At 35.1% G+C, this 27,063-nt stretch overlaps 1 protein-coding gene across 1 annotated transcript in view; it reads left to right on the plus strand.

The window, feature by feature from the left end:
- LOC144439199 (uncharacterized) overlaps positions 1 to 25,545 on the plus strand; it is a 34,199-nt gene extending 8,654 nt beyond the window's left edge. The window contains exons 5-18 of the mRNA XM_078128469.1: positions 1,219 to 1,290; positions 2,022 to 2,093; positions 3,185 to 3,256; positions 4,026 to 4,103; positions 4,744 to 4,815; positions 5,336 to 5,407; positions 5,965 to 6,036; positions 6,793 to 6,867; positions 7,536 to 7,607; positions 7,996 to 8,228; positions 8,716 to 9,165; positions 10,385 to 10,561; positions 11,471 to 11,641; positions 25,487 to 25,545. Of these exons, the coding sequence (XP_077984595.1) occupies positions 1,219 to 1,290; positions 2,022 to 2,093; positions 3,185 to 3,256; positions 4,026 to 4,103; positions 4,744 to 4,815; positions 5,336 to 5,407; positions 5,965 to 6,036; positions 6,793 to 6,867; positions 7,536 to 7,607; positions 7,996 to 8,228; positions 8,716 to 9,165; positions 10,385 to 10,561; positions 11,471 to 11,641; positions 25,487 to 25,545 (1,747 nt within the window). The remainder of the gene's footprint in view (positions 1 to 1,218; positions 1,291 to 2,021; positions 2,094 to 3,184; positions 3,257 to 4,025; positions 4,104 to 4,743; positions 4,816 to 5,335; positions 5,408 to 5,964; positions 6,037 to 6,792; positions 6,868 to 7,535; positions 7,608 to 7,995; positions 8,229 to 8,715; positions 9,166 to 10,384; positions 10,562 to 11,470; positions 11,642 to 25,486) is intronic.
- The last annotated feature ends 1,518 nt before the right edge of the window (positions 25,546 to 27,063 follow it).

Here is a 27,063-nt window from a genome sequence, read left to right on the forward strand (position 1 = left end):
AATGGGTCACTTTCCCTAAACATGGGTCGACCTTCAACTAAAAAATGACATGGTCGACAGCAGGTGAAACGTCTTCATTCATTAGAATACCTTCTCAGCATCAAATTAAAGGCAGCGACCGGATATTTTCCCTAACAATTGGTTTGTGTGTTTTGGTTTATACATAGATAGATGCTTTGGACTTTGGCCGCATACGCCGTCTGAATTTTGGCAATAGCCCGCATCCTCCAGGCAGCTTAGTTCCAGGGGAAAACTCATAATGTATTTGAATGCTCATAATACATAATGCTTTAATTGCAAAAGGTTTAAATGTGTCATGGAAATGTTTCCCATAAGCAAGTCTTATTACGCGCTCTTAAATTTACTTAGTATGTATTGTATATAGAGACATGTATGAAGTTACAGTTCAATCAGACGTTTCGAAAATAAACCTCTTTTTCATGTCTTCAGTGTTTATATAGCTGTGTCAACATTGTCCCTATTCCATCAGACTACTATGTTTTGATGTCAGCATTGTTTGCATAGTGGCACTGCAGTTTCTTTGCATATACAAAATGTCGTAAGAAACTGTATTCATTCAATCTTGGTATCTTAAAGTGCAGCATTAACACTTTTTTTTAAATATTGTTTTCTACGTTGTTGTATCGAAAAAGTGCCAATAAACACTAACATGACACGTGTGGTACAACACCGACTTTTATTTTCCGGGGTGGGGGAGGGGGGTTATAGACTAAATGTATCATTTCTAAAATGTCTATCTAGATGTCCTCATGTATAAATCCCTTGTCGACCCTTGATTGACACTAATTGGGTAAGATACACGTGTTATCCTACATCATTCTTTAAACTGACAAGGGTTAATGTTAGGTGAATTCCACTAATGTCAGTTGAAAACAACCAACACAAAGCACCAATCCTCCTTATTACCGTTCACAGCGTATCATGTAAAGAATCATGCAAGCTTGCAAATTGGCATCCTGTAGTGTAACTGAATACAATCTAATTGTAGGATCATTTAAAGACGATCAGGATGACTCGCTATCACAGTATCAAACCTACTCTCTTTCACTATCTATTTACCATCTCACAAATAACGATAATTACCCTGGGTATTATCGAACTATTCAGCAATCATTTTTTTCACAAATTGGCTCAAAGGTTCAATTTCACCATATCTATATCATCTCCCTTGTCTTTTTTTTGTACATACATCTACAGAAGCCTTATCGCAAACGGTATTGAGAAAATGGAAAGAGATACGTTTCGTGGGTGTAATCAGCTCAAGATGTTGTAAGTCAACACTGTTGGTATTTCGAGTTAAGAGTTTTTTTCATGATTTTCATTTCATCAGATACACACTTCTACTTTATTAACGATGTCCAACATATCAAGAATACACGTATACTGTATGGTTTTTCTAAGACAATTTTGCTTGTTAACACACTAAAGGGAACTAACATTGAAGGACTTGAGGAAATAGGAAACTCATGGCAAACTGATTTAAAATATGTAAACTTTCCGCTTTTACTTTTAGGGGAAATTCTCATAGTTATGGGAGTAAGTTGTTGTTATAAGTACAGACAATAGACGCATACATTTGTAGAGCATTATAATTAGTTCTAGGGGAAAGTAATGATGTATTTGAATGATCATAATACATAATGTCTTAATTGTAATGTTTAAAATGTGTCATGGAAATGTTTCCAATATGCAAGTCTTAAGTCAGAAGTCGCCCAATACGCATGTGCAGATGACATATTTTTGGTGAACAAACAAACACGGCGAATAGAGCTCCAACTCTTCATACGTGCCGGCTACCACGTGGAATGTGGCAAATTTGCTTGGCGCCAAAGTTTACGTGTTCTTTGTAAACAAGTCTTTATTAAAACAATGCAATTTCTGCTCGAAAAAAGTTTTGTTTTGAACGCCCCAAGCTACTACCTCCGATTCAGTAGCGTGGGACCGGGAGACGTTAATCGGACTACTGCCGCGCTTAAACCTCATACTTTTTCTCCATTTAGATATTTGAGTGACAATCGCATCAGTCACATTGAAAGGGGAACATTTGCTCATCTGAAGAACTTAGGATGGTTGTAAGTATGAAATATTTGCCATCTTCTAAATGCTGAGTCAAACATTAAGGTAGAAAGCACCCCGGGGACAAATTTCGCTAAAACTCAAATTCCTTCAGTTCTATCCATGTCAAAGTTTGGGCCTAACCATTCTGAAATAAGACATTTAAGGGGTCAGTGTCTTGTTTGAAATCGGCAATTCTGTAACATAGAGTATTCGGCAGCCATATTGGATTCTAAATTGACAGATCTTACTATCATTGTGATCTCTATTTCATAACCTTGTTCGGTGACCCCCAGATTTTTGTATTGGTTTTAAATGAGAAGAGGTTAAAGTTTTCAAGAAACAAAGTAAGAGCAAAAGTTTAAATTTAAAAGAGTTTATTTCCGAGGCGCATTGAAGATCAACAGGTGTAAATAAGGCGATTTTGAATTCATAGAAGGCGTCGTTTTAAAACTAATGTTTTATACCCCCAAATGACAATTGTGGCTGTTTTGTTTTTCATAGTATATAAAACAAATGAAATTATATACTTCTAAAATCATGAAAGAGTCATAATTTGTAGATAGATTTTATCGATGATGATTGACACCTAGACAAACTGTTGCATTGCTGTGATTTGTTTATGTAAATACAATCTCATTGTGTTATTTGCAGAACTCGACGTTCAACAACATAAATTGTACATGTTTATACGTTTTTACATTATGTTAAAGTGGCCATAACAATGGGGATCGGGTATTTATTTTGGATTTTTATAATTTATGTTATCATGGCTTACTACTTGAAAAAGCAATGTGAAACAACATAGGCCAATTCTGTGTTTGTAGTAACTCAATACACTGCAAAAAGCAAAATTATCTAAAAGTTTGTTATTGTACGTACAATAACAAACAGTTTACACATTTATTAAGCTTTTGCCATTTAGTGGATTCCAAACAAGGACTTAGCATATACTGTTTCACATTGAATTTTCAAATAGGAAGCCAGGGTAAAATTGTTTTATAAATTAAAACGCCAACATAAATACACAATCCTTATCCATAGGTCCACTTTAATATAACTCTGCACAGATTTAGGTAACTGACAGTGTTTATTTTTGTCTTTGTAGAGTGTTACGTAATAACAGTCTGGTTACTTTAACGGCCGGTATGTTTTATGGATTGGAAAGACTATATTTCCTGTGAGTATTATTGCTGTAAAAGCGTAAATTCAACGATAGAGGTAGTCCTTCCAGTACCTCCATGATTCAACCAATGGAGCAGAATACGAACACATATATTGTAATCGTGAATAGCACGCTAAACACATTATTGGTACATAAAGTGAAGGGTAATGCAAAAAAAAACGAGCTTCCCTCTAAGGTGCAATTCGAGTAAACCCAAAGCAGAAAGTGGTTTGCATTGACTAAAATCTTACTACATTTCCTCAATAAAACTCTTACCAACATTGCTACATGTTCCTTGCTTGAGTTACTATTATCGTAGATGGATATCACTTAGAGTGGGACTAAATCACTTAGAGTGGGACATAAATATCCTATATGCCCCTTGTATGAATATTCAGCTGATTAGACATTAGAAACCCTAGCGTCCTAATTAAAACAGATCAAATAAGGATGTAACAATCTGATAAGATAATTCTATCTAACACAAAGAAAATGTAGTATGTGTATCCTGGCGATGAAAAATAACCATGTTAATTGTATGATTTATGTCGAACCTGAAGACGTTGTTTCAGGTTTGCGGTCTTCAGTCGCAAGGTATATTACAGTTTACGAGTCTTTGACGCACCATATGAGTGTGTGACTTCGATAGCTTTTAGGAGGCTGCCTTGACTAATACGTGTTTTCTAAAGATTGTGTTTTTGTTATATCAACTGAAAAGGTAAATAATGGTTGCACTTTAATCATTTAGGGGCAATGCAATAAACTTTTCCATCTTGATTTCCAGTGAGCTACGTCAAAATCACATCGTCGAAGACGGTTGGGAGTCAGAAGTGTTTGAAGACATGCCGTCATTGGAATGGCTGTAAGTATACCAATTGTAGGATTTGCCATTTGACCTTGTCTGAGTGCACACGATTTCATGATACAGCTATAAACATGATTGGTTTTGTCACTCTATCTCATTGATTGTGAAGAACGTAATTTATTTTGTAAAGGAATTGCAGAGTTGAGAATTGCGTTGTTAATGATGATGAGAGCCGTGACCACAATCCGATGCAGTAAATCTTGAATGACTCAAATAAAGGCAAATAAAAAAGTGTGTGTCTCCAGTTTAAGTCGCCGACCCGAAATTTTTTTTGCAAAAAAGGTAAAATGGTAACAATTTACTTCTATTTCCGTGTACTCCTTCAGGCCTTTGCTTCATATGTGGTCACTTTATAAACAAATCGTATTCCAGAGAGAAACCAATTATTTTAGACTACATTCTGTAAAAGTACAGTACTCAACTATTGTGACCGATAAGTATCCTATCTTAGGGTCAAGTAATTTTCAAAAGTTAAAAGTAAAATAAATAAAATTCCGACTTACCTACCCTATTATCTGAAGTCATATTATTAACAATTTTTCTTATTTTGCCTAATGTTTTTGTTCTTTTAACCATGATGACTACATACGTTACAATTTATATTTTCACATGCATATCTATTTTGTTCCTTGTATAGGCGTATACAGAACAACCAAATTAAAAGTCTTCTGCCTGGGATGTTCCCGGCCAACACTGGATTAAAAGTGTTGTGAGTATATTTTTCACCCGAAATGCAATGTGTCATCCTTAATTAGTTTTGGCACTAGAGGTCCTCTTAAAATAAGTGTTATTAAATGTAATGTCTGTTTCTAATAATGAAAAACACGCAGCGTGATGAACAGGAAATTTAATTAAACCGTGTATGAAATAGGCACCCCAGACGTGTGTACAATTATGTGATTATAACATGTAAAACAAGACACCTGATCGATTGATTCGAAGTCGAGCAAGAAAAAATAGTGGTAATTAATTATAGTAAAGAATATAAAGCCGACAGAAGTATTCTACTAACAAGTCACCATGGTAACTATTTCATCACTAACATACAATTTACTATCCGTTTTACCTTTAGCTTTCGTTTAGCTAATGTAAGTATATTACGCGAACAATCCCTTTGGTAATTGAATGAAGGCTTTCAAATATTAACAAGTATTGGGTGCATGCCTGCACATCCAACATAAATGTCATATCTGATTAATTTTCACCTGTTTGTGTCTGTCTTATTACAGAGTAGTTGGACGAAACGTCATCGAAGATATTCACGAAGACGCTTTTAACAACTTGCAGTCCTTACAGGATCTGTAAGTAGACAGACTGAATTGAAAACAATGTAACATGACAAATTGGTTAAAGTCAGCTAGATTAGCTTGGATCATTGTGTACTACAAGCAATTGCAATTAAAATAAAGCACTTTTCATGTATCAGGCGATGCATTCAAAGTAAGAGAGTCAAGCTGGATTTATGCGAAATGAATAGGGCCATGTATATTGAAACGCTTTTAAATTCGAAGTTTTACGCATGAAAAACGCAAGGAAATAATGATTTGTATCGCTACGGCAAACGTAATTGTGGTCGATTTGCAATGCAAACATGCATATAATTTAATTAAAGAGGTATTCGATAATAAACGAAATGCTACATTGACAACTGTCTATATACATGCGGAATATACCACTCCATTCGAGGGGGGAGCAGTCTGGAAAACTATACGACATGTTTTTTCAATATATAATGTAATTTATGAATTTTGTATAATTTCTGAAAAGCATATAAGCTTTATTGGCGGTCCTGGAAAGGTAAAAGTTGCGATAACACACTGATCAGAAGTTTCTTTATTTTGTTTATTCACTGTTGCAGGGATCTGTCCAGCAATAGGATTGCGGAAATTAAGCCGAATGTATTTAGAAAACTTAGAAACTTAACGAAACTGTAAGTAGTCAGGATCACCAAATCTCGCTTGTTGCTATGAAATACATTATACTAAATACAGTACGTTGCAGTTTACTGTTCACTACCTGTATTTGATAGAATCACGAAGAAACCAATAAGAAACTGCACATCCCGTACCTTAAGATAGTAAGGTGGCAATTTCTTGCTACGTTTTGTCTAACTACACTAAATGATTTAAACGTAGCACAAGTATCAGCACAATTATACCTAGACACGCGGGCGCCAATGTTTTGATGTCTGGATTTGATGTCTACATGGTGACACACTAGTTCATTTCATTTTAGACAAAATGTTGCAAGAATTTGTATTCGTTTAATCTTGCTATCTTAAAGTGTAGAATGCACAGTTTCTTATTGGTTTCTGTATAGTTGTATCAAACAGAGCTAGTGAACAGTAACATACAATGCGCTGTAAAAAGAAACGAACAGCGTAACTGACGCATATCGACATTTTTGGTTCAGCTTATTATTTTAAGACTTATACGTAGATCATGTTTGTATATGTAAAGTATAAACTCGTTGGATGCAGTGAAATTTGAGTTCCACAATCACAAAAAATCCTTTCAATTTCCGAATCAACTAACGGTATTGATATTTATGTCACGATTTTATGAAATTCATTCAAAGAAATCAGACGTCATGAAATGCTTCTATTGTAGTGTATACTGAATGGTTAGTAATGTACATTCCTTTGACATAGTACTAAGTGATATAATGTTTGTATCGATATTTACAGGAATTTATCCAATAATAGACGAATTCGCACTTTACCCGTGGAATTGTTCAGCCATCTTACCGATATTCGAACACTGTAAGTATATCTTTTGTAAACGTTGATGTTTGTTTTTACAAACATTTGGAGATCCGATTCCAATGTAACAAATGATTACATACGTCTTATTATTTGCTAGCTTCTATCAGAAAGTTTCCTCTCCGTTTGAGTGAAGATATAACATTAACTGTATATATGCAGTGTCAGTATTTTTAGATACTGGCATAAACAAACAGAGAAAACAGGTAGAGAATGCCAGTGTCTTTGCACATATATGCAAAATGAAATGATGCCTCAATAGTTATATACATTCCCTTATTAATGATATTTTCTTTTTGTATTGTTATTATCTTATGTTTCTGGTGGAAATAAATTCAGTTCAATTCAATTCAATTCAATTCAATTCAATTCAATTCAATTCAATTCAATTCAATTCAATTCAGTTCAGTTCAGTTCAGTTCAGTTCAGTTCAGTTCAGTTCAATTCAATTCAATTCAATTCAATTCAATTCAATTCAATTCAATTCAATTCAATTCAATTCAATACAATTCACTCACGCCATCATACATGCCTGTATTACTTGTACACTTTCATATCGTAATTCACGTGTTTCAACAGCAATGACATACTTTGAGAAAGGTTATTTAATATAACATGTTACTTTCTCAATGGCATTTCACAATATTATATACATTTTTTTCTCCCAGAAACCTAAGTGGAGTGACTATACAGAATATACATACAGACATGTTTAAGAGTTTAGCAAGATTGGAACACGTGTAAGTAGGTATTAAATCATGTTCGTGACATGGTGAGGACGTGAGTATTATATATCTCTTCAAACTGGCTGCCAATATCATATATCCTGACACTAAGATTTTCCACTGTTGTTGAAGGATTATTTTTGAGATGATGTAAGCATCTTTAACCATCAGCATATACACGTCATCAATTCTGACAAAGCAACAGCGAATGTGGTCCGTTTTTCAAATGTGATTTTCGTGTTACAAGCAAAGCTTGGCAAAATGTAGCATATTAATAATCTTCATGTTGATTTTGAATCTTCTCTATAAGATTCCAGTGAAACCGAAAAGACAGCAGAAGGCATTACTTCCCACCCATTAGATTATTTTGAGTTATAACTTATTAAAAACTCCAATTTTCAAGGTATTTCTTGAAGTTTTACTACTGCACGTACGCAAGCCACGTGTATGACTGTTCTCCAAAGTCAGATGGTATCTCCTCATTGGAAAACCTTCTAGCAAATAAAGGTCTGCGTTATTTCATATGGATTGTTGCCGCTTCTACCCTAATCGGCAATCTGTCAGTATTACTGGGACGACTTTACCTTATGAAATCAGAAAACAAAGTACATTCTCTACTCATTAAAAATCTATGTGGTAAGTGTATTAGTATGATTTGTGTACACAATCTGAATGGGCTATACATACATACATACATACACACACACACATACATACATACATACATACATACATACATACACACATACATACATACATACATACATACATACATACATACATACATACATACAGACAGACAGACAGACAGACAGACAGACAGACAGACAGAGACTGACAGACAGACAAACAGACAGACAGACAGACAGACAGACAGGTATATATATGAGTGTTTAACTTGTCATTTTGAAATTTTGAAATGTTTGAGCGATATAGTATTAACTGCTTTGTATGATATAACTAATGCGCTCATTATGTATATGTATATGTATGTATATATATATATATATATATATATATATATATATATATATATATATATATATATATATATATATATATATATATATATATATATATTACATCATTGACTTTACTACTAATTGTTAATTTGCTATTTAAGGTGCTGATTTACTGATGGGTATATACCTGCTAATTATTGGAGCACATGATTTGAATTACCGTGACTATTACTACCGATACTCTCACCGATGGATGACAAGCTGGACATGCAGCTTATGTGGATTCCTAGCTGTCACATCTTCCGAAACATCACTACTGCTTTTAACTGTCATTTCAGTCCAGCGTTTTCTCTGCATCGTGTTTCCTCATCGAATGATACATTTCAAATACAAGACCGGTGTTGTTTCTGTGATCATTGTTTGGATCTGTGCACTTATACTAGCGACTGTACCATTCACTGTTCCGTCATTCGACAACTACTATGGCAAGAATGGAGCATGTTTTCCGTTGTTGATTACTCGTCCATTCGAATCTGGCTGGCAGTTTTCTGTCTTCATGTTTCTTGGAGTTAACACCCTCTTGTTTATCTTTATACTTGGTGCCTATTTAGGTAAGGCAAAGTTTCATGCCTTTTGCAAACTTAACGCAAGGGTTATTTTAGCTGTATTTCGTCAAGCCTGTCTGCGCCTACACACAGATCAGTGTGGGCCTGAGAACTAATCGGAACTCTATCTGGGCGCTTTCGCCTACATCTTTTTAAGACGGATTATTCTCTCACACCCGTGGGCTTCAGAACTAATCGGGACTCTGAACGCTTTCGCCTATGATTTATAACTATTCATTACTTTATTTCAACACTTTTTATGATGGATTATTCTCATCGGAGATATCCAATTTCACCTGAAGTATTTGCGTGTGGGTGTAGGTTGGTTCTTTTGTAAGCTCAGGGGAACCAGAAAAGTCATTGTCATCAACCTGCATCGTGCGACCTCCGTAAAACTGAGTTATAAATATCTGCAAATCTAGCCAAGGTGACGCCTGCTGTACACTGGGCCGAGACATTATGGGGGGGGGGGGACAACGTTAGGTAGGTCGATACAAATGTCGCCAATTTTATCACAAATGTTGCTTTACTACAAATGTCGGTTGTACAATGCTCTCACTTTGTAGCGAAGCTCTACTATCTAATTGTACCGTTCTAAGGTTTGCAGTTTTTTTGGACAAATGTGAAAAGAAGTTGTGACATAATTTACTCTCCACTCATGATTCATGCAGTGGTAGATGCAGATTAGGTATCATAATCATGAAATGTCCTTACAGCAGATTTCAAAGTACCGTTTAGCTGCTCTGTTTGATAAAATCACCCAGAAACTAATTAATAAGAAACTACACGTGTTACACTTTAAGATAGCAAGGTTGAGTGAATATAGTTTGTTGTAACATTTTGTCTATAATAGTGCCACCATTCAGACATCAAATGCAGACGTCAAAACATTGGCGCCTGCGTGTCTGTGTCTTGCTGCACTACGATACTTCTAATTGTTTATTTCATTCAGATTAAATGTAGCAATTGGATTTTGCTATTAAAGTGTAGCATGTGCAGTTTCGTACGATTTCTGTGTTATTGTATCAAACAGAGCCGCTGAGCGGTATTTGGAAATCCGCTGTAATTAGTATATTAGTTCATATCATACAGGAAGTTTAAGGTTTGATGTGCAAATGGTTGCAAAGTGTTTATCTGCTTTTGCTATAGCTTACCGACAAAATTCAGGAAAGGCTGTGTTATGTCCGCTTAATTTAATATTATACGTTTTATCAATTTCTTTTAGGTATGTTTCTCAGTATTCGTATTACGCGTAAAGCAACCACGAAGGATTTCCATTTGAGACGGAAAGGCGACATGAATTTTGCCAAAAGATTTTTCTTCATTGTTCTCACAAATGCTATGTGTTGGGTACCAATTTTCATTATAACGACAATGGCGTTTTCTGAAATAGATATTCCAGGTAGGTTAATCTTACTAGGAAGTCAACTCCCTATTCGTATTCACAATAGTGATTTTTATCAAATGTCTAAAAATCATGAATCAGTATTCTTTGTCTTGTTTGTTGGTTGACATGGACATTATATCCATTAATGACGACGAGTATCAGGGGATATTTTAGTTATAAGTTACTTGTGAGACAGTCCTTTTTACACTGAGGATTTTTGTATGTCTCTGTGCACAAGGGACTTCGCTTGTTATGTCTTAAAGTGGCCGTGTCTATGATAAATGCTGATTTTTTAAAGTCTATTTTTGTATTTGATAAACAATATGAAACTGCATAGACCAAGTCTGTGATTTTAACTCAATGATTGTTCAAATAAATAGTGTAAATGTTTGTTATTGTACGTACAAAGGTGATTTGTTGATAAACCGAGTAAGCACAAGTAAAGCAATTACTATGCCAACTCGGTTTATTTGTTGATAAACCGGCCGAGTAAGCACAAGACATAATAAAGCAATTATTATGCCACGTCCAGTCTGCACTGCATCTACAACTTCTCGATATATATTTTAAGTCACCATGTATACAACAGGCATAAATAGTTTGATTGCTTATGGTTACATGTGATTATTTGTGTTACCCAGTTTGTTTACAAACCACATACAAAGTTTTTAAAATATTATTAATACATAATACTTCACATTATAGTTATTTTTTAAATTAAAATCCTAAATAAATACATATATCACATCAATATAGTCAATTTAATATGATATCGATTTTCTTACATGTAATGTCCTTGTAATGAATTGTAGTATGCGATCAGTTTTAATAAAATACAAAAAAATGTATCAAAACACATTTATCCCAACTTGAATGACTGTCAGTCACTCCTGTCGTTTTCTTTCTATCGTCTTTCATTTGAAGGTCAAGTTTATGCTTGGACAACGGTTTTTGTTATCCCAATAAACAGTGCTATTGATCCAATCTTATACACGTTAACTACGGTGCCATGCAAACAAGGCAGTGTGCGTTTCTTCAGAAGTAGAATGAAGCGACGAATGAGGAGATCCGGAGATAACAGAAGAACGTGTTCAGGTAAGCAAATTATACGAAGAGTTCGATTTTGTGTGGTACTCATTTCAAAACTGCATGCCCCTGCGTATGTGTGGAATACGTGTGAAACTTAGAACTTCAGAATTACCCAGAATTGTTTCTGGCCAGGACAGTTTGTCTAAAATGGTGCGACGACGCGATTTTTTTTTAATCTCAACAAAACTGTCACTAGGTCTACTATTTATGGCAGTTACTGTTCTTTTTATTTACTACTTTAGAGCAAGTGTGTATGTGGGGCAGATGTCATTTGGGGCAGATGTCATGATTGACTCTGCAGTTGTCTTCACTTAAATAGGGAGGGTTATTTTTACGTTTCCCCACGGATCTGCAGACTGCATGGGCTGGACAAACACACAAACAGACCGACGTGGGGGTAATTTAAGTGATGTTTTGGCCTTATATCGTTCGTCGACAAAATAAGACCGAACCAGTGCTGTAACATTCAAATGGTCAAAGTGGTACACCATACATTATTATACCTCAACCTTCTATCTTACCTATAAAGCTGGCATTGGTCAGACTCGAATCACATGACCTTCTTTAAATAGACTTGCCCGGAACTATCAGCTGGAGTTATTTCGACCGATGCTCATCTATTCTGCGTATCACAACAATAATGTTTTATACTGTTGCGCGCTCAAGATGACAAGGTTACTATGTGAGACACACAGGCAATTCTGTCTTGCAGAAGTCGAATAAATATATTACAAATGAGCTTTTGAGTCACTCGAGCTCCTGCAAATAGTGCCATGTCCGCATTCAATGGTTAGCTGCAAGCGCAGTTTGGAAAGGCATCATGAAAGGGAAACTTTCCTATGGCGAATTGTGATGAACGATGAGTGGACATGTGAATGGACAACTGATTGGACGATGAAATAAAATTAATAACACATACGCTCGGGCAATTTCACAATTTAATGCCTGTCCTCATACCGAAATTTTGCCAAATCTTGTGTGGGCATTCAATTGAGATATTGCCCTCGCTGGCATATATTGTTATTTAATTATATATCTTTTCCTTGTCGGATTATACCATACACAGGCCAGTTTGAACGCGTTCGAAAAAAAATATGAGTTGGAGTTGGTTGTGTGCTGGGTGATACAACAGACGTTTTAATAAAATCAGTATTTTGGGGTTTGTTTCATTCATTCATTCATTCATTCATTCATTCAGTCAGTCAGTCAGTCAGTCAGTCAGTCAGTCAGTCAGTCAGTCAGTCAGTCAGTCAGTTACCCACCCATTCAGTCAGACTATAATGTTCGTCTTTTCCCCAAAACTTTAAGAAGCCATGGAACTTTACCACACTACCGTAATCGTAACATGTTGACCAGCGAATGGAAACATGGTTTTCTGTTACCCAATAGAGTAAATAGCTATATATAGTATACATACAACGACGCTCATGGACACAGGTACATTAATCTGTCGTGCCAGCAAAGCACTTAGCATGTCAATTAAATATATGATGCCATGAGATAGAATATCTAAATCTAACTTGGGAGTACAATCAGAAAAGATAAGAGTGACAGTCAGCAATTATTGAAACTAGGGAATTAACCAGGTAGATCGGAAAGGGTTCATAAAACTCTTAAAAGAGACTAACACTTAGTAAATGTATTCTTGCTTAATTCATCACCTACATCAAATTTCCAATTTTGAGGTTTGTACTAATGGATCAAGTTTTGTCTAAATGTTATAAGGTTGAAATATCAATAAGAGAATAGGAAGCTGAGATGGAAATTTGTGTTGTATGTTCAGTCACTGTGGTATAAAAGTCGGAATTGTATGATTGACAGCTGATATTAGTGTGGATTTTCATCTTTAAATATCTATGTAACTGACATAGTGTCTCATGCACGTCATTTCAAAAACACTTTTCATTACATTATCGCTGGCGTTAAACAATTTTCCTTTGGCACGGCTTGGATTGACCATAAGCTTAGAAAGCCATTCTCGCAAACCACGTCGTGGACGGTTGTGTGGTTTACGACGATGAGAAAGTGAACATGTGTCGAATTAAGGGTATAAGGTAATGAACTTAATTAAAACCCGAAACTATCAGGAACGTTTCAGAATTGTGTTGAAAGTCAGTTTTTGGCAATTTTGAACCATTTAAAATGGATTTTCGATATCTAATTTAGCGCCAGTTATGTGGTAAGTACCTCTTATTAGCTAGCCCGGTCACAGTCCGATTGGCGGCCATCTTATATTATTTGGTTAGGGAAAACTGCAACGTACCAGAAATGATTCAAATGTGTCTCTTGCCCTTGAGGTCATACACGTAATTTCAATGCTGACCGCTCGCGCTATTAGTAATCGCCATCTTGAATGTTTCCGCCATCTTGAATATTCCCTCAAGGATGACCGGATGTCATTATTCGAGTTCTTCCGAGCATCGACGTTGGAGAGAGACGGGAAGCGCCAGGATTTGGGCAAAAATCAGGGCTACTACGTATGCCAGTCTGGTGTATGACCTCTCGTTTGAAGAAATTCGTGCTGAAATAATCATAATGTGTACCATATTCCCAATGTTATATTTAGTGTTATTATGCAACTGTTGGTTCCAAATATGATTTTCCCATGGTTATTTTCACAATAAGGTTACCACTAAGGCCAATTTCCTGTTTTATGGAGGGGGGAGAGGGATAATTTATATGATGATATAAATGTACAACAGTACTGTAATCACGAAACCTGAAACGAAACGACGTCTTGCTCGACAAAAATCTTACTAACACTGCTACATGTTATCGTCAGGCTCAAAAATATCTTACCAACAGCATAACATGTTATCGTCTATAAAATGTAGCAATTTTAGTAAGATTATTGTTATAATGTAAGCTACATAATGTAAACACACTTCTTAAAGTGAGTTCTTTTTTAATAATAAAGGCCAGAAGAGCTAGTTCGAGAGTGGGTCGAGAAAACGTTACCATCTCGATATGGGAAGTAAACTAGCGAACCCTACATAACCGATGTGTTTAAGCTATTCTTGGTGGTGCTTGTGTGTTCTCGGTACGAGAGTGACTTGAGTCATAAATTGAGTGTATTGTACGTTTGTGTGAACGTTCGCTATATTGTTTGGAACAGAAAGAACTAAGTAGCGACACTGGTGGAGTATATCTGGTCGAGCATCCATCCTTGTACACGATGTTACGTTCTGGTCCCGACACGCCACAAGTTTTATACTTCCTTGGGATAATCGTATCTTAGCAGAATAACAAGTAGCCTTGGTTGGACAACGAGACTGTGACAATTTCTACGATGGAACGATTCGAAACATTCGAAAGCGGCAGAAGATGCGTCTGAGAAGATACACTAATTAGTACGCGACTGACCTCTTCCTCGAACGTAAGGCGATGGACCCACAGTACAATGACGAATGGAGAACGATTTTTTTTTCTGACTTAAGTTATAAATTAGTTTGTTATTTCAGCGTACTTAGTAGAAATTCTCATAGTTCATTTTCTAAACTGAACTGGTGTCCATTGTCATCGGATTATAGTCCCATTTCAACTTCTTCAATTAATAACTAACCAAGTATTCACAAACCTCATCAACTTTAATTGTTTACAAACATCATCAACTTCAATTATTTTCAATTTCCTATGGGAAATGTGTGTTATAATCCATAACATGTACAAACAGTGACACCACCTAGTGTCTTTGTTCACTCATTTCACGTTTTCCTTCAGCTCATTTGATGATTTTAGGATGAAAACCTTCTATATCGATTTCGAAATCAATAGTTTTGATAAAGATTTATTTATGTTTATCCATTTTATGTTGGATTTGCTTTGTCCCTTCTGAATGATGCCATATTTTTATCGATTACGGAAATTTTCACTCGTACTAGAAGTTTTACTTTTGCGACCAACAGTTTCCAAACATATTCCCTGGACTCCAACCACCCAATGACCGATCAGTTTGCAGATGCAAGTAAATCCGATAGTATTTTACTTTCCATCGCAGGAAACACACCTTCTCCAAAACTGTTTATTTATTTATCAAATTGTGTATACTTTGTGTGTCTTATAAACCAAAGGACTGGATGTTGTTCTCTCTTTGGATACAAACAAACAAACAAACAAACAAACAAACAAAAACAACGACAACAACGACATGTACTACTTTCATATTGGAGCTTTTGGTAAACACATGTTTGGCTTATTGTTACTTATCGAACGATACTTACGACATCAGTGGTTACATTTCTACTTCAGACAGTGACGACAGTATCCATGGTGACACCGACAATAATATAATACCAGAGCCCCTTTTAAACTTTTGTATATGATTAAAATTAAAGTAACGTAACGTAACGTGTTGATTTGTGATGCTGACCATTTACATGTAGTATGTTTTGACTACGACTAATGTATATATTTACGAGGAGATTTAGTTACTAGTTTTACGTAGATGTAGTTTCGACTCATATTTTGAGTTGTATTTATTTATTTATTTATTTATTTATTTATTTATTTATTTATTCATTCACTTAATATTGTAATAATCACCATTTACTCAGTATATTGTGTTTTGATTGTAAACAGCTAAAATTCATCAAGTCTAAATCAGGACTATGACAGGCCTGGTACAGGCATGACCATCAGGGCATGTGCAGGGATATGGATTCAAGCCTGTAGCAGGCCTGGTGGGTCAGCGATGTGCCTGTCCTGATCCGACACTGAGGCATGTGGCAGGCCTGTCTTATCAGGCCTGTGGCATGTCTGTTCCACCAGGCCTGCATGTAGCATGCCATTTTCATCAGGCCTGTGGCAGCCCTGTTGCATACCTGGGACAGGTCAATCCTGTAACAGGAATGTGGAATTTTAGCTGTGTATTTGATTTAGACTATTATTTTACTCATTGTACAGTTAACAATTAATTTATTTGACTTTTTATACTTTTGTACTTTTATACATCTATGCTAATTTTCTAACATCGTATTTTATTCATGTGATTGTTATAAATAAGTATGTTCATTATATCTTTATCCATGCATTTACCCTTTCATTTGTTTGTCATAAAATATTAAAGAACAGATACATTTCATTTTATCTGTCATTTTCAAAAACGTTTTTTTTATTTCAAGTTCATTTAGTGAAAGGTTTCCATTTAATGAAAAACTTTATATGTTTTGTTATGATGTAGGTTGACTTGTTTTTCATATTTTACTTGTTTTACACACTATATTATCCTTTTATATTTGTTGTTTATATATTTACAGTCATTCTATTATTATAACATATTGGTATCTCTCCATATTTTCATGTTCATTTTATCTTATTTCTTAGTTTAGTTGCATGATGGCAGGAAGAAAATTTGGTTTCGCCACACAGATTATGTCATTGCCTTTCGCTATCGTGGTTACCTTTCTCAATTAGTAGCCGGAGGCAACTTCTCCTGATGGAGGGTAAAATGTCACGGCCCTATACTTCTATATTAATCATTTCGGTAGTTTCGTCCTATTGCTCTAAATATAATAAATTACTTCTAAATTCGAGCCAATAGACGGATCGTTTAAAGCATGGCTGTAATCAGTTGACGTTTATGAGAAAGCAAGGCGTTGACGTATTGTGATCAGTTGAGCGTAAATATAATTCCACTGAATTAAGCTTGTCACCATGATGATTAATGAAATCAATGGTCTTGGTGTCTACGATAGAGTATGACCATTGATGTGGTTTTAGAATTCTGCTGATTTCAAATGTCCGTTGATTATATCAAAAATCCTGACGACTTTAATTTCTATCCAATCATATTGAAGTCATTGTGACTTCATTGACTAATGATAGACACTAAGTAATGTAATCACATTTGTTAACATGAGAGGAGTCTTTATAATAAAGGCCAGAATGAGCTAGATCGAGACTGGAACTGGTTCCATACGGAACCGAGTTGAGAAAATGTTACCATCACGATCTGGGAAGGAAAGTGGCGAACCATACATCTGGCTTTGTTTAAACTCTTTATGGATTGGGTGTTCGTGTGTTCTCGGTACGAGAGTGACTTGAGTGCATTGTGCAGTAGTGTAAAAAAACTGAAGAAGTGACACATACACGCAATGTGTAAGTGGAATATGTAGTCGTTCTACAGTGATCGTAAAAGTGAACGCTGGAATATCTAGCTGTTCGTGCTCAGTAAAACATTCCCTGAACACCTATAATGGCATGGGCTTCTTTCTTTTCTGTTTAATATCACAGATATTGTAACGATTCCAAGAGACTCGACTGACTCTACCATGTTGTCACGCACCTCACACATTGGACGGACTGAGATTGAAGACTTGAAGTCACAAGACGACACGGATCAGCCACCTTTAGAGACAGTTCAGCCATTGATGCGAAAATAAAAAGGGCAACGTACGAGTTATTTCCAAAACTTACTCTATCTATTGAAGGAAATTTGTATCTTGACTTACGTAGTTGATTTGCTTAGCTTCCTTGTACAGCAATTTGAGCTCAAACAATGTAAATTTGTTTTTCTGTGTAGCAAAACCATCTGAGCATATAGTTACGGAAATATGGACAAATAGTGCTATGTTAAAATCCTTAAAAGAAACACAAGTTCTTACTTTGAAAAAAATCAAGAGCTGCCACTGCTGTACAGTAAAACATTTCAAAAGGCTTAAGCATGATAAGCTGCGCATATATATTTACATATGCATCTGTCAAGATTATGTGGCAGTGATAGCCGGATTTATGGCTACACCTTTAGGCGTACAGATCGCTGTAGTGATTGTGTGTTAGATCAACACCAAAGATCAAACAAGATTAGTAAATGTCTGTTGAAGTGATATCAGACGTTATACATGTAAAACGCTATTAGTAATCTCTGTACAGTCCCTCGCCTTCTTACATGCATTCTAGAACCGACAAGTACAGAACTGATATGAATTGGGTAAACTATATTAATAGATGATTTTGACGTAGCCAACAAAAAGACGGTTTCTCTTATAAAGTTAGTCAGATTCTGGGATGGTTTAGTGCAAGTACTAAATAAATATAAGTCCATTTTCACTCTTAAAACAAGACATTATAGTGTCAAATCGGATGTTTACAATGTATATATCACATATTAAAGGACAATATATATAGTGTGTTTAAATATATCCATCGAACTCTCTTACTAATATATGATATAACCACTTCTGTACACCTTGCGGTTAGGTGTATGTCTGTTAAGAGACATTTTGTATTACGTGCAAATGTCTAAAATAGAGTTAGCAATATTTCAAGTCCCTTATCCTTTATATAGTTGTGATATCCCTATCTATACAAACACTGGACCTAACTGCTTCCATTCATTTCATTGTTCAGCCCTGTCATCTGAAGGAAAGCACATCTTAGCTGGTATTATAACATGACTGATATCAAATAATGTAGTATACCATTAGGTGTTGATGAGCCACACTGCAGCTTCCTGTGTACATGTGTATCGTATTTTGTGTCATTTTTAGATCCTACATGGATCTAGAATTATCATTTTGGAGTCTAAAGGAAAATTATCTTCTTTCAATTTCCATTTGAAGAAAGCTGTAGTAGACGTGAGACAACATTTTCAAATATAATTGTCTGCTCTGCGTGACTTACTAGCTTTGATGTCCTGCCCACACAATCAACGATAGCGCTCCATGCTAGCTATGTCAACTCAATATCAATGCGACTGCTGACAGTTCTTTTTGTGACACAATGCGCTTCGGGACCAATCTTTCTTTAAAATGGAAGTTCTTAAAGTCTGTACAAACTTTACCAAATAAAAGCGTATTCCTCGATAATCTGAAATAAATTAACTTGGAATTCACCGTCTTGTTTTAAACAAAGTTGGCAAGCAATCTATTATTTTCACAGAGTTGAAAAAGCTATATAAGTGACTTAATTGTGATATAGATTGCCCTCAAATTCAAATATTTGTCGGATGACACGTGGTGGCTTATAACTCTTGACTTTATAATTCGCTTTGAGTTTTCTTTATCAAAGTAATTGAAGGATTTATAGCTAAAATGATGTTGGTTTGGTGTTTCACTCATGGGACAGTACGTTTTTGACACAAAGATAGATATATTTCAACCCTAGACTAACAATAACAGAAACACAATAAACACAGCAGGATCCTTCACCCAATCACATTGAACACTGATAAGCATTGATATTGATAAACGGGCTTCTAATGAAAACATTACACATGGACTTGATTACTTTAATCACTGCCATTGTTTATTTTCTAACTGATAATCAACATTTATACTTGACTACTTCTACATCTCCACTGTACACGACACCTATGCAATGTTTCTTTTGCATTAGAAGTTGTCTGAGGGTGTGTATTAATGTCATGTCACATGAGTGAAATACCAAGTCCACATCAGTTTAGCTATAAGGGTTTTCATTTCCAATGGTTTGGTGACATATTCATCTAAACTATCGAACTCTGATTTAGCTGAGTATGATGATTTGGCACTGAAAAAGATATCTTTCATATATACAATCTGGCTTCTATTTATTTAGCTGAAAGACACAATGACCCCAAGACATATATAAAAGTGCTAAGAACAGTGTCTGCAAACAACAATCTGATATATCTTTTTTATCACCTGTCTTATGTATATATCACATTCTGCTGGTTGACAAATGTATGAATATTTGTCATCACATTTTTCATAATCCAGATATCTTGTTGGCGTGACCTGTTAAAATCACTATATTTTTGTGTTTTGTGTGTTGTATACTTTATTTATGTCTAGTCATTCATCATCGACCAGGCTGGGATGATGATCTGTTTGTCAATGGTACAACTGATCTCTTGGAAAAACATACAACATTTTTCAACTTTTCTTCGATTTAGTTTCTCATCAGTTATCACTTTTAAAACAACCAAAACTCCCTGAAGTCTACCTACTAACAACTGTCATAGCAATATATCAAACCACCTTTCCTCGAGTTCTGTGTTTTTGAATCCAACATCTGTGTACTGTGTGTGTATTTGTAATTTGATTCCTCCCATGCCAATAAAAAAATATGCCGCTTAATATTGTTTTTCCATTTTCTAATCATACATATCCCGAATTGAATTTACTTTACCAGTAAATCAAATTTATATGCTAGAAAAAATACTGGAGTTTTTAATTGAGGGTAATATTAAAGTTGACAACTGGTCTCCTGAGGACGCTAATGGCATTTTGAGAAAGTATGGTCCAGATGTGACAAAATAGTCGAATTGTACACGTCCATGAATATGTATTTCCAGATTCTAAAGGTAATACTTCGTGTCTCACAAACCCATGTTCACGCATACGTTTAACTACAAGAAACGATTTACTTTAAATATGTCGAACCCGAAGAACTAAATTCACTCGTTATGATGTATTGCCCCGTATGAGACTTAAACTATAACAAGATTAACATAATCTAATATTTCAAAATTGCATTTTGTAAAGTGATTGAGTTACCTACATGTGTTTTTATTGGATTTAATATCGTTACGCAGTTGTTTGTCATATCAGAAGTAATTACGATTTTCGTTTAATTGACAAGCTCTATTATGGTATTAACGGTTATATTTCATGTTACTTTAACATTAACAGCTACTCATTTCAAAGTACGTATTTTCCTAAATATGTTTATACAATTCTTCCTGTCCAATTGGGAGCTGTCCAAACTAAAAGGAAGAGCTTCGACTACCTATTTAATCAACATTTTATCACGTAATTGCACTCCTTGTCATAGTTACTTAGCATATAATGTAGGTGTTGAGACACATACATTCCTGGTAAAAAAGAAAGCAATCAACGCTTGAAGATTTTACGCTATTGTAAAACAGAACACATGAAAGGATTCATCACTCAAAGTCGACAGACCAAACATTTGTCTCAAACACCACATGAAAATATTACTGTAATATTATGTACGGCAGACGCTTTGCAGAAGTTTGTATTTGAAGTTATTTAGTATTTACCCTCCCTGTCACAGATGTTTAATATCTGGATGTTTGAGAAATGTTAACCTCAGGTCAAAGGTGTTTGATGGTTTGATGCTTCATTTTACTCAAAAACAGAAAACATCAAAGATTTTATCGATCTGAGGTCAACAGTTCACTGTGGTTATTGCTTAGATAGTAAGCCTCAACAACTCAGACTTTGATGTGCTCTATTTTCAGATGAAATTGTTGATTCGAATCCTTAAAATGTCATGCCTTTCGTTATGATGGGCCTGTATGTGTGCCCCAAACATCCAAATACTATTAACTGACATGCTAATCTAATCTAATCTAATCTAAGATGCAACTCAAATGTGAAAATGATTCCTGGACATTTCCTGAAACTCGAAGTCGTAAACATCAACTACGCACCGTAGCAATTGATTGGGAAAATGTAAACAAAATAATAATCATCTAGCTGACATCTTTATATTATCATTAATGAACACATGTATTATCCATTCAAGTCTTAGCCACGTGATGAAATATTCCATGAATAAAAATGCTGATGATCATAACATCTTGTTATTAGTGGTGGACAACTAAAATGGCTTTGAAGGTCCCGAAAGGTCTTCACCTTATCACAATATCAAACTGTCCATGAACATACATCAGAGACACCCAATGTTATTCTGTATCAATATATATGTCTGCTTGATATATGAAGAAGACTTTTCGGCACCTTCAAAGCCAGTTTTAGTTGCCTACTACTGATGAGATGATGTTCTGATCAGCAGTATTTTTCTAGACGACTAGTGCAAGGGTTGTATATGTACCTGGAATGCATATTACATTCAGTCTATATTTGAGTGCAAACATACAATTCATAAACAACACGATCGACAGTTAAAGTTGTCTTACATCCACAAGTGTACTCGTTTTTATTCCGAATGTTTAACTCCACATAAATCGAAATGGAAAAATTGTGCAAAGACAGGTGATATAGTAATTCAACCCTTAGTAATAAAGTTTAAACGAGCAAATATATATTCAATTCGTGGGTTATGATATCCCATGTTCCTATTAGCCTATAGAAATAAAAACACATTTAAATCATTCAAGTTCATTATTATTGCAAAAAAAGTATCATTCCAGTTTGCCGTCCGTATATTTTAAGTAAAATAACCCAAAACCTCATCATCATCATCCTATATTAAATTTTGTACATTGCTGTTAAGACATCACATATGTCAAATGTTAACTGGCAAAAACTTACAAATATACTAATTACTATTTATTTTAATAAGCTAAACATTAAATACAGATATGTTGTAATTTCTGAAATATTTAACCTCCCAATAAACAACCAAATTTCAAAAGCTGAAACGAGATTCATATTAACTTTTTTTTTCAAAAAAGCAATATTCTGTAATTTAAGTATCGACAATTTTGTTGGTCACAAGTTAAGTAATATAAATACTACGATATCCTTGAATAAGTATTGTCAAAAAATACTACATCTATGATAGAAACGTGGTTGAATGAATCCAAACTCTTTGAAAGGTTAAAATATCGAGAATTGAAATGTGCAGGTAACTGAATACGATCTTGTATGAAATATTTACAAGGTAAATATTACTGTCACAGAAGTAACATGTTGTTCTTTGTCGAATAGAATATTAGCATAAATAACAAGGGATGTCTAATTGTGGAATATGTAACTGTTCGTTGTGTATACGCCAAGGCAAAATATAGGGTTGATTTTTATTAAGGGTCAGACAGTTAACATTTACAGGAGAAATGAGGACGTCCTGGTGTTTCTATTATGATGAGAGAGAATGCTTTTGTTTTCTTACAACACAGACAATTTCAAATACAAAAAGAACAGTCATGGAGGTGCTGCGCTTTCAGTGAGAGTGTAAAAGCTACCATGCTGCTTATCACTTGGAAAGTAAATAATTGAAACCATCAAGTCTGTCTATTCGTTTCCACAATAGCCTACACTATAAAAGATTAACAATACTTATCACTCTTCAATGTGACAGGGTAAAGGATCCCCCTGTGTGTTTTGTGTCTCTGTTATGGTTAGCCTCGAGTTGCACCGTCTATTTATGTATTAAGAACACTGTGTTCCATGATTGAAACACAAAGGCAACTACTTCATTTCTCCCCCACAAACCATATATGGTATTTCTATCCTTGTGTAAATAACATGTTCCCATCATTGTTCGATGTCCGAGTAACTCGAATTGAAGAATCAATTATTTGAACAAGTTAGTTTCTTGGGCCCACTATTTTGTCTGTTGAATGACCTCTGCTACCTGGATTTAGACCTTTCAACCATTGCGAGAAGAGACATTGATGTTTGAGAACACCATTTAGGAAGTCAATTTCACTATATAATATTGATGAAATCACAGTCTCTTTGATACATGGACTGTGATAGGAAAGTCTTCAGTATTTAAAAAAGGAGGGATGTGGGGAAAGAGGTGTCACATTTTACAAATCAGTTCTCGGGTAGAGCCATATTTTATATATTATCTACCTGAAAGCATTATTCTGTAACTTTTGGCATCCCATCACTGCCGCCATTGTACCAAAATATCAGAAGGCATTAGTAAAACCCAGTAAAAGCACTGCTGACAACAAAGCGTTACAGTCCTTGTTAGTTGTGAGGAGTGGGTGTCACAGGAATGGGGGGGGGGGGAGAGAAACAGCGTGATAGGATATTAGGGATAATGTGGTACAGTGGGGATGTTGACCATACCATTTTGGTATGCTCCCATCTAGTCTTTAGGAAGTCTGGTCTTCAGTATTGCCAATTAGATCCTAACATGGGAATTAATTAATGCACTGTGCTCATACAAATTCACTGTGATAGTATTTGGAAACAACCAATGTCATTAAAATTATAAATCAGAGGCGGGATCGAGCACTTATTTTGATTCTGGGACTCAGGTCCCTTTCCATGTCTGAGAGCGTTTTAAGCCAAGTTTTCTTTCAATATTTGAAGGGGGTTCATGTTGTAGAGAACGTAATTGAAGGAGGATCCGGTCACCATAAAGGCAAATCTTTAACACTATGTAAATATCGTTCAGCATTTTTCGATTAGGATTATTATACATGGTAAATTCGAAAACATGTTATAATGTTATCTACGTCATAACACGGAGCGTGAAGATTATATAACATTTGTACGAGATGAGGTTAACTTGACAAAACGAATTATAACAAAGACACATACGGCGTGGACGGATTAGATGTAGATTGTAAAATGAATTCCATTTGAATTCACACAACAGAAATGTCAAATAACTTATTAAAGATAATATCAGGTTGAAGAAACAATTTGGTGAAGTAATTCCACAGACGATAATGCATTGGAAATGGTACACATAGAAGTGTGTATGAACTTTTGAACTTGCCAAGTATGAACAGAAATAGTATTGATGTAAACATTTCGAAGACAAATACCACTGTACAGATATTACAGCAGTCTTCACGTGTTTCTTTCGTAGCATGTGTTGACATTTCAGAGTCAAAACCAAATGTGTAACGTGACTTTGATTTCGTACTATTTAGGTATTCTCCTGTGCCACGTGTGCTTTCACGACAGGCCAGATTTCAACAAATTGAACATGTAGTCATATGCATGGCAAGATATACCACTATCTAAAATATGATATACTTGATATAATCATTTCTGAACTTCATTATTTGAAATTTAGAAATGGTGATAAAATACAATATAACGCCACCAGTTCTCTTTTGACAAACACACAAATGGCAAAAATCGTGATATAGATTGATAAAAGAAAACTACTTCTTAACGATAGAACTTTACAGTAGAATAAAAAGCGCCTTGCCGTGTTTCATTCGTGAGACATGATTTGTTTTTACATATACAGAGACAACTTCAAATGCAAAAGAAACAATTGAAGAGGTGCTGATCACAGTGGAGATGTAGAAGTAGACACGTTTATGTTGATTAGCAGATGGAAAGTAAACAATTGAAGCCATTACATTTATGAAGTCTATGAGAAGTATTTCAATTGCAACCTGTATTTACTGCACTGTGAAAGAATAGCGATGCTTTATCCCTTTTCAATATGATTGGTTAACGGATCATGTTGTGTGAGTGTTGTGTCTTTGTTATGTTTAGTCTAGAATTGAATTGTGTATATTGTTCTGTTAAGAAAACATGTCCCATGAGTGAAACACCAAGGCAATTTCATTTCTTCTGCAATGCTTTGACCTCTACATTTACCATTGCCATTCCTCCCGTACGTGTGCAAATAAATACTTAACTTGAGTTTTCTGTACATGTCCTAGTAAAACTTTGCAGTTCTAAGGTTAATATGTGTATAAATATATATAGGGCAACGCTAAGGTAAATTGATTAGAGAATAACCCCATTAATTATGTTATAAGAATAGACTAACTAATATGTTACGACAAGTACAAAGTGTACAAAGAATGTGGAATACTAATTCACCAAGACGGTTACCATGGGTCTTCTTCTCGACCGCTGTGAGGACGGTTTAAAGTTAATTGCTCCTTTGAAGCTGCAGATTTCTTTAGACCCATTGCAGGCTGTAAAATAAACAGACGAGACGAAGCTGAACATGAAAATAATGCCAAAAGTTTCAAGGCATGACAGCAAGATTAGGTACCACTTATAGGCATCCCAACTAGATATATGATAAGGGAAGTAGAGCATATGTTCTGATTATCTTTAATCTGATTTGGCGCCACTTCTGTCACAGCATCATAAATAGTCTATAACCCAAAACCCCTTCTGGTACCACAAGTCTATGTTTTTTGTCTTTTCTAATTTGAATATTGACTACGTTTGTTTCCTAGGGGCTTAGAAAGAATGAATGAATGAAGCAATATTGCTTTTTCTCGTGAGACACAGAAGCAAGGAAAATTTAAATTTGATGCAACAATCTGTGAGTATATGAACAGAAAGTCTGCCACAGATGACATTTATGAATGTAATAAACTGATTATTCACCATCAAAAATATGATCCTTTTCTGTAATCACAAATCATCAGCCCCGTCATTTAAGATGCCGGGATTTCGAATTTGGTAATGCTAGGAGAATAGCATGGGCATGAACATCATCAATGCAATCAATGCAATGCAATCAATCAATCAATCAATCAATCAATCAATCAATCAATCAATCAATCAATCAATCAATCAATCAATCAATCAATCAATCAATCAATCAGGTCATTAATAAATCGCTAGTATCCAATACTAAGTACAGTTCAGCTGCGCTGTACAATTACGTATTGAAAGCTCTGCTGAAAAGATTATGTTTTAAAGTTCTTCCTAAAAGAACAAGCAATCAATACAATTGGAACAAGACTTCATCAAAAACATATTCCCAACTGCAAATGTACATAAGTCAATGGCAGGTACAAATGTAGCTTATATGCAAAACATTGTACATGGAACGAATGTCTAAGAAATGCT

Source organism: Glandiceps talaboti, chromosome 8, assembly GCF_964340395.1.
Source record: "Glandiceps talaboti chromosome 8, keGlaTala1.1, whole genome shotgun sequence".
Taxonomy (NCBI): domain Eukaryota; kingdom Metazoa; phylum Hemichordata; class Enteropneusta; family Spengelidae; genus Glandiceps; species Glandiceps talaboti.